Source organism: Calliopsis andreniformis, unplaced genomic scaffold, assembly GCF_051401765.1.
Source record: "Calliopsis andreniformis isolate RMS-2024a unplaced genomic scaffold, iyCalAndr_principal scaffold0022, whole genome shotgun sequence".
Lineage (NCBI taxonomy): Eukaryota > Metazoa > Arthropoda > Insecta > Hymenoptera > Andrenidae > Calliopsis > Calliopsis andreniformis.
The window spans coordinates 6775365-6789717 of NW_027480432.1; the positions used below are offsets into that span (position 1 = coordinate 6775365).

The following is a 14353-nucleotide window of genomic DNA, read 5'->3' on the forward strand; positions in this document are numbered from 1 at the left end:
GGGAAACTGATTCCTGTTGGGTCAACCTGGACCAATCGCATAAGACCACGATCGCAATGGCGGTGTGGCTGAATAGTTTTGTGTTATCTGGTGGTTAAGTAGAGCTTGTAAGGCCAGCAAGTCTGTTTTCTTATTTATCGAAGTGTTCGTGTCATCACGGCTCGATTTTTCAGTCAGACATGTACCACTGTGGTCTACTGCTCGTCTTGTTGGATTTGTCTTTAGATGGTAAATAATCCTAACCTGCGATATCCCCGATATAGCGATTTTACACATGTACTACTTAATCAGCTTGTGTTACAGTGGTTGGGAGTGTTTCTCAATTAGAGATTGACAGACATTTGGAGTTAGGTAGAGAATTTTTAGCGAAGGGTCAGTTACAGGATGCATTGTCACATTACCATGCAGCTGTTGGTAAGTTTCACTTCTAATCGGTCTAATTTTATAAACTTTATAATAATTCGTTTTTTCTGTGACAAGTATATTAAAATTCACGAACGATTCGCTAATTTTTAACATTATTTCGTTGTGTGTAATTTATTCTGTAATTATTCCAGAGGGAGACCCGAATAACTATTTAACATATTATAAGAGAGGCACAGTATATCTAGCATTAGGTAAAGCTAAATTTGCACTGCTGGATCTCGACAGAGTTTTGGAATTGAAGCCAGATTTTACATCTGCGAGATTACAGCGTGGCAATGTGCTGCTTAAACAAGCTCAATTTGATAAAGCAGAAGCTGATTTTCGAGATGTAGTAGGTATATTTTTATAAGTTATTTGACTGTTTATGCTGATTCTTTCTTGTTTAGTTAATGGAACTTTAAAGATTGATAACTTTTCAATAGTATTCAAGTAGTACAGATTATATTTAAAATACTGTTTCTGTTAATTATATTGATTGATAATCTCCTACAAAAAATCTCATTATGAAATTGATAGGTTTCTTTCAGTGTCTTCTAGTCTTTTCCCACATTCATATTGAATAGCCTGTCATTCAGATTATTAATTACACGTTTAATGATTGCTTATTGTTCTATGAACAATTTGTGATCTCAAATGTTATTTGATTTATTAGTGCAATAATTATATTAGAGTCTATTGTATTTTTATTTTACAGTTGGCAGTTGAACCGAACAATTTAGATGCCTATAATGCCTTATATAAAATAGCACCTGCACAAGAAGATTTAAGAATTGTAGACAAGTTAATGAGAAACGGTGATTATACAGCAGCTGCACAGCAACTTACAAGAATTATTGAAATATGTCCATGGTCAGCTGAGCTTAGAGAACGTAGGGCAGAATGTTACGAGGCCCTTGAAGATTATATCAGTGCTATTTCTGATATACGTTCTACGACTAAATTACAGTCTGACAATACACAAGGGTTTTTGAAGTTGGCTTCTCTGCATTATCGTCTTGGACAAGTAGAAGAATCATTAAAGTACGTATAAACAAAAATTGTTGCTTCTGTAAGATTCTTCCATGTTGCAGGATATATAATTAACAATTTAAACTTTTAGAGAAATTCGGGAATGTTTAAAACTAGACCCAGAACATTCAAAGTGTTTTTCATTTTATAAGAAAATAAAACAGATAGCAAAGCTACTGACAGAAGCAGAAACAGCTAAAGAGGGTAACGATCACAATAAATGTATAAAATCAGCTGAATCCATACTTAGACTCGAACCAAGTGCAGTTAATGTACGCTTTACTGCACACCAACTTCTTTGTAAATGCTATACTGAAACCTCTGAGCCAAGCCTTGCGATTAAAAATTGTCAAGAGGCAGTGAGTATACGAAAAGAACCCGGAGTGTTTTGCGACAAAGCAGAAGCATATCTTGCTGCTGAAATGTTTGATGACGGTAAGTTATGAATATGTTAAACGTTATTGGTACTGATAAGGTGGATCTAACATAATTCCTTATTCCATACAGCGATACGAGATTTCAAGGAAGCTCTGGAAATTGATCCAAATCTCCAGAGAGCAAAGCAAGGCCTTCACAAAGCTCAGCAACGGCAAAAACTGTCCGAATCTCGAGATTATTACAAAATTCTGGGTGTGCCAAGAACAGCATCGAAACGAGACATTATTAAAGCATACAGAAAAGCTGCACAGAAGTGGCATCCCGATAATTTCAAAGAGGGAGAGGAGAAGAAACGTGCAGAGAAACGATTCATCGATATCGCAGCTGCCAAAGAAGTATTAACTGACGATGAAAAAAGAGCGAAATTTGACCAAGGAGAAGATCCTTTGGACCCAGAATCAGGAAAACATCAACAAGGTTTCAATCCCTTCCAAGAATTCCACCACTTCCATGGTTCTCCCTTCCAATTTAAGTTCCACTTTAATTAGTCATTTTTTCATTCTCATGGTATTAGCCCAAGAAAAATTCCTAAATTTACTATATCGTCGCTTTGTATGCGACACGACTTTTGCTACCTTAGCTGAAATTTAATTTTGCTAATCTACCTCGTCGGTAGTCATACGTCTTGCATCTCCATGGAATCGAAAGACTGCTCGTGGAAAATGTCGATCAATCAGTAAGTCAAGTAATCAATCAGCGACGAACTAAAATACACTATGAATTAACCTAACCCTAAAAGTGTAGGAGGCTGCGTCGCAGCGATTTTGTATTTTGTTAATATAATCATTGTATACGTAGCATGAAAGACACATAAATTTAACGCTTTATTTATGGTAATTTGTGAGTAAATTATCATAATTTGGGATGCTGACTTACTGGGTAATTATGGAGAATGATTGTATTTGATACAGACTGAACACGTGGATAAATCTCTTCGAACGAATTTCGTACACGTGATACGGGAATCTAAATAAACTCGCATTTTAATAAAAACCCATAGGATGTATGGCGGTGACACTGCCACATGAATGTTGCGGCGGGCTGTGGATTCATTGAGTTTAGCTTGAGATTGTGCGATGATTAGAACAAACAAATACGTTACGAAAGTCATTCTCGGCAATACAGTCATCGAATGTAGACGCACTTGTTAAAGTAGCGTAGTATACCATGCAGTGACTGTATTCAACATCCATAAAACGAATTGTGTAGGACAGTGCTGTGCGCGTGTTGTGTTCGCATGAGTGTGAGAGAATTTTATGTAAATACTGTAATCTCTGATATTTGTTTAAATATATTTGAATAATTTATACAAACCACTCCTATCATTTGTACATAAAAACTGCGGGCATTTTTATACGAAATACATGATACATGTTGCATATAATTGCTATTCAATGATCGTTGCATTCACCATTGCGCGATTTGATATCAACGTGGCCATGTTGGAGCTTTCTTCCTAATAGTGATCTTTTTTATATTTGTTACTTTCTTGTAATTAATTTTTGTATTTGTATATAAAGCGACAAAATTATAGTACAAAATGAGTTCATTAGAGATATTATGCAGCCTTGATTAATTTATTCTGAATTTATTTGTGCCAGGAGAACAAAGATAGTTTTGAGAATTAGTATTTAATTTCATGTTTTGTTGTATGATTATTTACTATCTTTTCCTGAATTGTAAATATTGTATGAAACAACGAAATAAATCGCTACTTTTCTCTCATGTTTTCATTTTTCTAAGTATATTTATTTATTATCTATTTTTATCGTTTTTTTAATTTTTATTTGTGCAGTAAAAGTTGCACTCTCACAAATTCAGAGTTGCCTAATAAATGTTTTAGGACTTGTAATTAGTTACTTAATTTCTTATTTACTGAATCCATAATAAGTATTATTGTACAAAATATTAGTTAAAAATGGAAAAATGATTTACTTTAAAAATCGTTAATTATGAATAAGCAGTAGAGATTATGTAATTTAAAAAAGTGTCTATTGTACTTAAAGTGACAGTTCATTATTTATGGAAATCGTAAATAAGTAATGGATATATTTTAATGAGAAATAAAATTAACTCAAGATAGGGATTAAATAGAGGAATTAGTAAGTGGAAATTGTGTGCACGGTACTAATTTATATTATCTTTATTCATTCCTATGATCATTGACGAACATTTTGAACACATTTATTATAAGCATTATTTTCCTCTTTGGAGATGACAAAAAATAGTGTAAAATTATTCCGATAAATTTACAAATATTTTTTCATTGTAATTTCCGTCAATATTTATTTTCCATCGTAACAAAAGTTTCATGTTAAAGAATCTAATTCGATCGAAGTATAGCCACAATTACTAGAAATAATCCTATTAACTTAAGCTTTTGTATCCTACTTAGCATAAGTTGTACTTTCTAAGGTCATCATGGATTTGTACATTTTTGCAATTCACGTCTACGATATATGCGTATTGATAATAGATTTCGCAATTTTTAATATATATCAACTATGATAAATTTTGTACCTGAACGAACCATAGTTACATCTCTTTGCCACGAAGAATAAAATAAATGAACTATAACAGAGTTTCAAACACTCAACAAGCAGCTAATCCTCCTCCATCATTTCACGACCTATTTTATCTTTTTTCTATTCTAGTCTGTTTTATCTTACTATTTTTCCTATGTAACGTCTATAATTTGATTTGTACCATCGTGTTCTCGTTACTGTAATTCGGCACATTAGTATATAGTTTATATACACATTATACATACAATAATTAAATTACACTGGCAACACGTATTATGCATTTATATTTTATCTACGCAAAGTTTATATGGACAAAGGAACAAACTCACAGCTACTCGTTCTTTGTTCTCTTCTTTTGATCGTCTCTTTAAACAGTCTGCCATTCTCTTTTTATTTACATAAAACGAAAATGCGTTTCGAGTATCTAATATTCGAGACTAACATTAGTTTTAGAATAGTTTCTTGATATAGTTTTGATATTCTGCTCCGATTTCAAGTTTTCAATACATAATTTTTAACGGAACATCTAGCCATGGATTTACTACAAATTAAACGAAGTAACTTGTGTACTCGTGCGGCATCACGCCTCTTCTCGGATAAAATGTGTGACTTGTTGAGTATTCCAGCAGATTTGTGATCGAGCTCATGTAAATATCAGCGAACCTGAAAAGCCTCCTCGAGAAATATGTAGGATTATGATATGTTCTAAATACAGAACCGAATTGTTTATTGAACACTCGTTTTATATCATTTCGTAGCTGGTCTCTTTCTTTGATCCACTCGTCGAGTACATTCTGCACATCAGGCCCTTCATAATCCTGATTCTCCTCAATCAACCCAGTCAGCATTTGTAGCCAGTTTGCATTTTCTTTGAACTTTGGGTCGTTTAATGTTGCGATTTCGTGCTATAATGTGTGAGAAAATGTTGAAAATCTATCTTCTATTATGATATATGTTCGACAACAAGTGTGCAAAATTTTAAGGAGTGATTCCATGTGTCAAAATAGGAGGAAAATCAAGAATGATGAAATTGCATTTGCGGCTTTCTTTCAGAGTTATTAATTACTATAAAAACAAGTAGAATAAGTCATTAGTCAGACACAGTAAAATTAGTAGAATAAGTAGCAAGCCAGGTACAGCGAACTAGTAAAATAAGCCTCGAATTAGACAGACAAAGTTTAGTAGAATCAGTAAAATAAGTCAGACATAGAAGAAACAGTAAAATAAGTCAGACACAGAAGAAACAGTAAAATAAGTCAGACACAGAAGAAACAGTAAAATAAGTCAGACACAAAAGAAACAGTAAAATAAGTCAGACACATTTCACGCATGTTTCAGGTGTTTTCTCAAGAAATCATTTTCATTTTCTTCTCATCCTAACGTGTGAAACCACCCCTTAAAATTTCTGATACCTGTTGTCGAGTACATATTATACATTTTTCTTTTTTCAACAGACCTAGACAGAAACATCTTTACTAAATTATCCTAACTGTTTGTATTCAAATTCAAAATTTAATTTAGAGACACTTAGAGTGTAATAAAATAGTTCAAATATTTACCGTCAATTCTTTTATTATCGCTCCAGTTCGCCAACCATGTTCCAAAGTTACATCCGCCAGGTCACTGTAAGGATGATCCCCGAAATATAATACTTGGTGTCCTCGCCAACCAGTCATATCTTGCAGTTGTTTTACTGTGCCCTATATTCAAAAATATTCATGATAGTATACAATTCTAATATTTTTATCTTCAGTTTTTTATATTCTTATGTTTGAAGAATCTCTGAAAAAATCTCGAATATAGAATTCCTCTATTTTAAACTTTTTCTGAAGAGCGAAATCTGAATCTTTTACCACTTTGAAGAAAATTCGAAAATAAAAATGGTCTGGGTTAGAGAGGACTCAAGTTGCAGACGTAATTCTAAGCTAGATATTGAAAAGCGTTATAGCAAATTTTTTAGAATTTTTAAGAGATTTTATTTATACTCTGTGTACTATTTGAGGGGTCATAAATTATTGTCTTATACCAAGCAAAATTAGAAAAACTTATATAAGCAACGACTGATCTTTTATCTACAGTAACTATAGATACTGTTATATTCTTCTTATTAATTTCCCTATGTATCTTCTACTCTTTCATAAATTCTAATCTTAGAACTCACTTCAAGATATATTACACCTTTCTCGAGTTTGGTAACTCGATCCCACAGTTGAGTTTTATTAATTTCGTCGTATATTCTGAGAGGTCGAGATTCCTCCGTGAAAAACTTTGGTTTTCTCGCTTGTACTATAACTACGTCGAAGTAATCTTTCCAGTCGTTTCCCACCAAGAATTTCATTCCCGTATCACTGCAAATATTACAATTTCTCAATCATCTGCAACCTGATCTGTAATCACCAAGTTACAGCAACACTCACACAAAATGAAAAGGACTATTGGTAACTAGAAACATTTTCTTATTGGCAACTTTAAGTCGGTCGAAAAATCTCTTTAAATCCTTATTCTGCTCCAAATACTCTGACACATTTTGTACCACCATTCCATGCATTATGGGGTGGCAGCTTTGCACAGAATTCTAAACAGAAGTAAAACTATTTATTAAAAAGCGATCGACGATAATTCATTTTTGCGATCTTTTGGAGGATTTTTCAGATACCTTCACGTCTCTGAAAAGTATTTCAGGGTGGTAGTCGATGTGATTTCGAAGGAAGTACTCGGTGACGTTGCAGAGAAGACCCATTTCAGGCACCGAGAATAAATCAGCCAGCTGTACCATTTTTGTTCGATGCAAGGCTTCCTAAAATGAATTTCAAATTAATTCTTTGAGTTTAAGAGTTTTTAGTAATGGAAGTAATTTGTACTCACTTTCTGTATTTTACGTTCGACAAATCCATCGTGAACAAATACATATGTGGACGCATGCAAACAAATAGAAATTGATTAAGTTGTAAAATGATTAAGTTCCATTTTTTTATGGTTCTCCTTCGGAGACGTAAAGTTAAGAATACATATGTGTGTGGACATGCAAAACATCTACACGCTTTGGAAGAAGGCCAAAACAATCGTGCACTCAATTACGTCATTAGACACTGTCCAATATTTCACACTTCAATGTAATCTTTGTCAAGCCTTCTCATTGTGACGAACACGAAGATTCGTAAACAAAAGGGTGCATGGCTTTTGTGCATCACGTTCGTGTTTGTTTTCGATTTTTTATCGTCAGTCAGCTGTTAGACAATACTGAAGGTAAAACAAGATAAGATTACACAGGTAATTGTTAAGAACTTAGAGGCTATAACTCTTGAGATATTTACGTAACACTTGCATATTACATAGTATGTCATTAATTGATAGTTCGTGGTTTGTAAACACGTAATGCATACTATGATAAACACGAACGTGTCATAAGTGTTTGATATGATCTTTGAAAGAAAAAGAAATATGAGTTGATTCTTGACAGAAAAAATTCATGAAAGTACTTCTATTATTTTTTACTTTATAATATGTGTAGTATATGTTAAAAAAAAGCTATGCTAAAAAGAACACAGCTGAAATTAGTAATACTTCACGTAGGATCGAAATAACAGTAAAAAAATAATAATAATAAGTAATAGTTGTTGGTCTTCAAAAGTCTTCGAAAAATAAAATTGGTTTTAATTTGGGGAATACTGCAAATAATAAAAAATAAAATTATATTCTTTAAGGATTGCTATTCATGTAAAAATTTGTGTATTTTCAAAACGTATTCTTCTCCTTAGTTACATATAGAAGGCGTTCGACAACAGGTGTCAGAAACTTTAAGGGATATTTCTATATGTTAAAGTAAGACGAAAATGAAAATGAACGAAATTGCGTTTGAAGGTTCCGTTCCCGAGTTATTAATTATTGAGCAGAGGTCTGAAATTCCTGTGAAATTAATGCGTCTAATTTGGGACTTATACTACTGAATTTTCGGTGTCTGGCTGGGGACTTATTCTACTGAATTTTTGGTGTCTGACTCAGGCCTTTTTCTACTGAATTTTCTGTGTGTGTGACTTGGGACTTATACTACTGAATTTTCGATGTCTGGCTGGGGACTTATTCTACTGAATTTTTGGTGTCTGACTGGGGACTTATTCTACTGTTTTTTTCGCGTCTGACTCAGGACTTGTTTTGCAAGCTATTGTGTGCCTGACTTGGAATTTATTCTATTGAATTATACTACTGAATTTTCGGTGTCTGGCTGGGGACTTATTCTACTGAATTTTTGGTGTCTGACTGGGGACTTATTCTACTGATTTTTTCGCGTCTGACTCAGGACTTGTTTTGCAAGCTATTGTGTGCCTGACTTGGAATTTATTCTATCGAATTTTCTATGTCTGACTGGGAACTCATTCTACTGATTTTGTCGTGTCCTACTCAAGCCTTCTTCTACTGATTGTTCTGTGTCTAATTTAGAATTTATTCTACTGAATTCTCTACGTCTGACCTGAGTTATTGTCTTTAAGTCTCTGTGTCCGATTCGATTCTTATTCTACTCAATCCTCTATGCCTGACTTGTCCTACTTGTTTTTACAATTAACAATATTACTACTCTTTTTGCGTCAATTAATAACTCTGAAAAGAAGTCCCAAATACAGTTTCCTCATTCTTCATTCCCTTCCTACTTTGACATGTAGAACCACCCCTTAAAATTTCCTGCACCTGTCGTCGACCAACACTTCCTCGCCTCCTCCGATCATCCCACGCAAACACACGTACACATATCTCAAATTCGATAACATCCCGTATCATTCACGCACAAGTTAGACCACTCTTCCACACAACTATCGATCGCTTCCCTGTCGTCCTTACATGAGAGTGTTTATGCGGCGCCTCCACATAAGCGATCGGTATTATCCTGTTTTTGTAGAGCCTGAGGACCTCGTCGTCGGGCACAGGATGCAAACCGCGGTAAACGGTGCCAAATTGAATTTGCAAGAAGCTGTCGAGTTTCAGCAGCAGACCCTTTTCGATGTCGTAATGGAGGCCGCGAACAGCGAAATCCTTCTTGTACTCGAGGCTGGCGATCCCCTCGGGGTACTGTACACCCGATTAAACGAGTTTGCGTCAAGTTTCAATTGAAATTCTCGTTCGGCGGTAATTGTCGCTTGATTTTCGAGAAAACGCCGCTGACGAGACGAACTCGCGAGGAGAAACGAGTTAGGAAGTTTCGCTCGCTCGTTCGAATTAGTCTCGCAGGGGCTCGGCAAGTTTCTGGCTGTTCAGCGGCGGGGACGAGCGCGAGGGATTTTCTTTCGGCCGCGGTTTAAGAGAGAACGCTCTGCCCTACCTTGTACCTCTGGATGAGCATGTCGCGGCCAAGGTTGTAAAGCAGATAGTCCATGGACGGCTTGTAACAGGCCAGGGTGTAGTCGTAGTCGAAGCCATAGACCTGGACCTCCCTCAAGTCGAGCTCGTTGCAGGCGAACACCCCCTTTGGGTTCACGTCTTGGGGAAGTTTTTTTGCTGAAAGGGATCAGTGAACGATTTGTTTTGGTTATTCCACGTAGCACAGAGACGTCTTGAAAACGTCTTAAAGACATCCTTGAGGATATGTTATTTTTGTTTTTATTGGACTAACATGAGTGTCAAAAATTGTAGAGTAATTGAAGAGAGGAAAGAGAAAAGAGGGGCTAATCCAAGGAAAAAGTTACGTAAAATATATAAAATATTTTATTATTGCTTCCCTTTTTTGAGAGAAATGATTTTGGATGTTATGAAGCTAAAGGTTTAGGTTTCAATTGACTTCAGTGACAAATAGTAATGAAATTGCAAGACATATTTTTTTATAACGTAGAGTTGAAGCATTATATTTATGTTATGTTTCAGAATAAAATGAAAGAAAAATCCAGAAAGTACAAATTTTGCTCTATTTAAAAGTGAAAATCTGAGGATACAAAAAGATTCTACAGATTACTTTAAGATAATCAGTATTTTTCGTTTTTTTATTTTAAGACGATTTTGATGAGGTCTAATATTAAAAATTGTAGGATGTAATTATTTCACTGTATTTCATTTCAGGGGGAAGTTTTGATTAAAAATATGTGAATTGAAAATGACAGCGTGTTATTTTCCACACAATTATTAAGGACTCTATTCCATAATGTATTATTCATTATTTGTCAATCATTCATAGTAAGAGAATGCAACATTGTCATTTTGACAAATTTAGACACGTTTGAATGAGTATTTTATGATTTCAGATAGAAAATAATATAAGATACACATTCACGAAGAAATAGAATATTACCAAAAATAACTGAGGAATTAATTTGTAATTAAAATGAAAAGGTGTACAACATATCACAAAGTGTAAACTGTAAAATAAGCTGTTTTATTCGAATTAAGTTAAATTCGATTCGACGTAATGCTTTCAACAAAAAAGTAAACACGAGGTCTCATTAAATATTCCCAAATTTTGTACAAATCTTATAAAGAACCAATACTCGATACGATAAGCGACTCAACTCTAAAAAAAAGCAATCTACTTCTTGCATGCGCATAAACACTTTGTTGCAACACGTGTATATCGTCTTGCTACAAACTTGGCCTAAGTATGACGCGATAATTCAAGGTGAACCTGTCCAAAGCTCCGTACCGCGATTATTTACACGTTCGTTAATGTTTCTATTTCCCTTATCGGCTGATGCATCGGCAGCGGCATAATTTTAAAAAGCAGACGGCCGCTATCCCTCCCCTCGCTGCGTTTCGTGTTACCTCAGATACGCGTATCAAGATGAACGAACGCGACTGGAGAACACGATCCGTATGCACGTGACTGCACAAGCGCGGCCTTGTATCAGGACACCTTCAGCCATGCGGCAGGATAACGCGTGGCGTTGATCCTGGCGTGTTCGATTCGCGATAAGCCTGCGCTCTCGTTTTGTTCCGCAGATCCCTGATACCAGATGCTTTTCACCGTCCTAGATTTTTCTGCTCGCCCATTCGTCTCGTCTCTACTCTGGTCTAGTGCTAATTAGCGTCAGATACGAATCCGCGATATGAGCTTTCCTCTGATTATTTCACTGAATGTCGATGGATGGACAGAGGAGATTGTTGCTGGTCTCGAGTCTATTAGGTTGGTTCATGTGAAACGTTATTTGTATTGGGTTGGTGTGTATTCTTAGAGAGAACTTTAAATACCAAAATAGTATGTTAATATACCTAAATAATATAGTGGAATATACCAGTTTACCAAAATAGTATGGTGGAATGTACTAAATCTGAAGGAGCAGTAAGTAGATATTTGGATAAATGAGTTTTTATTGCTTATTGGATAGAGATTAGAAAAATTGATAATTTATTTATATATGGATTTCATAATTTTTTAGGTGATTTTATATCTAGGTATTTTAAAATAAGTCGAGAATGAAAATAAATGAAATTGTGTTCCAGGACTTGGTTTTAGAGAACGCCTAAAATATGTGTGAAGTGTGTCTGACTTGAACACCCATTCTACTCAGAGTCCAAAGTCAGACGCATCGATTTCAGTAGAATAAGACTTAAATCAGATATATCAAAGTCAGTAGAATAAACCACAAGTTAAATACGTAAAAATCAATAAGGTAAGTCTTGAGCCAGGGATAAAAAACTTAGTAGAATGAGTCCATAGTCAGACATATCAATTTCAGTAGAATGAGGATCTAGTCAGACGTAGAGAATTCATTAGAAGAAGTCATAAATCAGACATACAAAAATCAGTAAAAAATCAGTAGAATAAGTCCATAGTAATACATACAGAATACTCAGTAGACTCAGTAGAATATTTGGAATATTTAGAAATAGAATACTCAGTAGAATACTTCAGTAGACACAGCAGAGTCTAAAGAAAGAAAAGAAAAAACAGTAGAATAAGTCGCCAGTCAGACATATTAATGTCAGTAGAATAAGACTGAAGTCAGACACAATAATGCCAGTAGAACAAGTCTTTAGTCCGGTATAGATAATTCAGTGGAATAAGTCATAAGTCAGACACGTCAATTTCAGTAGAATAAGTCCCAAATAAAACACAATGGAACCAGTAGTATAAGTCGCCAGTCAGACATATCAATTTCAGTAGAATAACTCCCAAATCGAACACAGTGAAACCAGTAGAACAACTCTCTAGTCAGACACACTAATTCCCCACACATTCAAGACCTCCTTTTACCAATTAATAACTCTAAAACGAAGTCTTCAAACGCAATTTCATCTCACAGTAATTAATTCAAAGTACTTCATCGATCCTCCTATCAAAACCCCTTATTAACTTCATACACACCAACCCAATACATCAACATTCCTCATCCTATTTCCACCTAAAAAATTCCCTGTCCATCGACCCACTGAATCAAAGTACCAAGCCCTTGACCAATCAACTTGGCCGCCATTCAACAGCTGCTACGCTAACACAGCCTCAACCTCCTGCCAAAAATTCGCCAGTCATCTCCACCGAACGTCCCCCAAGTACCCTCCCAGCATCATCGCCCTTAAGATCAAGCGCAAATCGAACGTTTCCTCCTGAGGGGGATTCATTGACATGTCAATTACAATATCCCCCAGAGGCACGTGATCCATTCTGTATCAAGGTCCCGCGCCAGTGGCATCGATTCAAAATATATCGATGGAACTCCCGCGGACGCGCAGGCGCGAGCATCGCGGGTACTCGGGAGGACGCCAAGGCGCCTGCGCAGGTGGCACAGTGCTCGAACCAAGTGGCTCAGGCTAGAGAGAGAACGAGAATGGTAAGATGGCCGCAGCCAGTGTTAATACTTACACTTGTACTTTTCGAGCGCCTTCGCGTAGTTCTGGAGCATGACCTCGCGCGAGATTGGGCCGCGGTCGAGGGCACGGTCGCCGATGGGCCGCGCTGACACGAGACGGCGGCCAGACACGCGGGCCAACCACGAAGGCAGGACATTTTCGACGGCCAGAGGCGATGCTGCAGCGACAGCGAGGGTCCTCGTGTGCAGCATCACGGACAATTGGCTGCTCCGCACCTATGGGCCACGGTGCTCGACGATTGGCGCTCCGCGCGGCGGGAGATTCAAGTGCACGCGTGCTCCCCGCTGCGCCGTCGCCGAGGGACTATCAGACACTGTGTCTGCCTTTGCTATTATTACGCGATCGCGATCGACTACCGCCGACACGCACGCACTCTAACAATCGGATCATCAGCGGTTAGCCCTTTCGTGGCTCGTGCATTGGATCGACGGTACCCTCGATATTTATACTTCGAGAGTGACGCTTCGATGATGGTCCACGAGCTGGATCCAGTTGAGAGTTTAGGGAATAGTGGAAGGGAGTTTATAGGGTCTCGTGCTGAGTTTTTGGGTCTTTATGTTCGGTTCTGTATTAGGGTTTGAGGGTTCCAAGGTAAGGGTTAGTGCAATGGAAGAGTTGTTTTGGGGGATTTTCGTGGATCTGTGGACTTTTAACGAGACGACACTGTGGGCTCGCGGTTGTACGATTTTTTTGAGATTCTTGTGTTAGAGACTGGAGTTTGAATTTTCGAAGCCAAGGGTCACATGAAGTGGAAGAATTATTCTGAGGAATTTGAGTGTATTGTTGAACTCCTATCGAGGTAATACTGTGGAGCAGTGGTAGTATAATTTTGTTTAGATTCTGTTTCTGTATTAGAAACTAGAGCTTGAATTTTCGAAGCCAAGGATCACATGAAGTGGAAAAATTATTCTGAGGAATTTGAGTGTATTGTTGAACTTCTATCGAGGTAATACTGTGGAGCAGTGGTAGTATAATTTTGTTTAGATTCTGTTTTTGTATTAGAGACTAGAGCTTGAATTTTCAAAGCCAAGGATCACACGAAGTGAAAGAGTTATTTTGATGAATTTTAGTGTACTGTTGGAGTTTTAACGAGACGACACTTTGGGCTCGCGATGGTTCGACTGGGTTTTGAGAGACGGCAAGGCCTCGAACGCCGCGTCTCTCGAACTAAT

The 14353-nt window shown here is 36.6% G+C and overlaps 2 protein-coding genes across 2 annotated transcripts; one reads left to right on the top strand and one right to left on the bottom strand.

Moving 5' to 3' along the window:
* Window positions 1-67: 67 nt before the first annotated feature.
* Window positions 68-3185, top strand: P58ipk (dnaJ homolog subfamily C member P58IPK). Its single transcript, XM_076391151.1, has 6 exons — window positions 68-228; window positions 304-414; window positions 558-757; window positions 1121-1446; window positions 1526-1869; window positions 1942-3185. The coding sequence occupies exons 1-6, from the start codon at window positions 180-182 to the stop codon at window positions 2358-2360; spliced, it is 1449 nt and encodes a 482-aa protein (XP_076247266.1). The 5' UTR covers window positions 68-179; the 3' UTR covers window positions 2361-3185.
* A 703-nt stretch (window positions 3186-3888) lies between these two features.
* Nt5c (5' nucleotidase C) lies at window positions 3889-13471 on the bottom strand. The gene is made up of 8 exons (XM_076390939.1): window positions 13174-13471; window positions 9709-9884; window positions 9231-9458; window positions 7054-7194; window positions 6815-6972; window positions 6559-6745; window positions 5957-6097; window positions 3889-5302 (listed from the first exon to the last, which is right to left on the bottom strand). Exons 1-8 carry the CDS (start codon window positions 13370-13372, stop codon window positions 4946-4948), a joined length of 1587 nt encoding a protein of 528 aa, XP_076247054.1. The 5' UTR covers window positions 13373-13471; the 3' UTR covers window positions 3889-4945.
* Window positions 13472-14353: the final 882 nt, after the last annotated feature.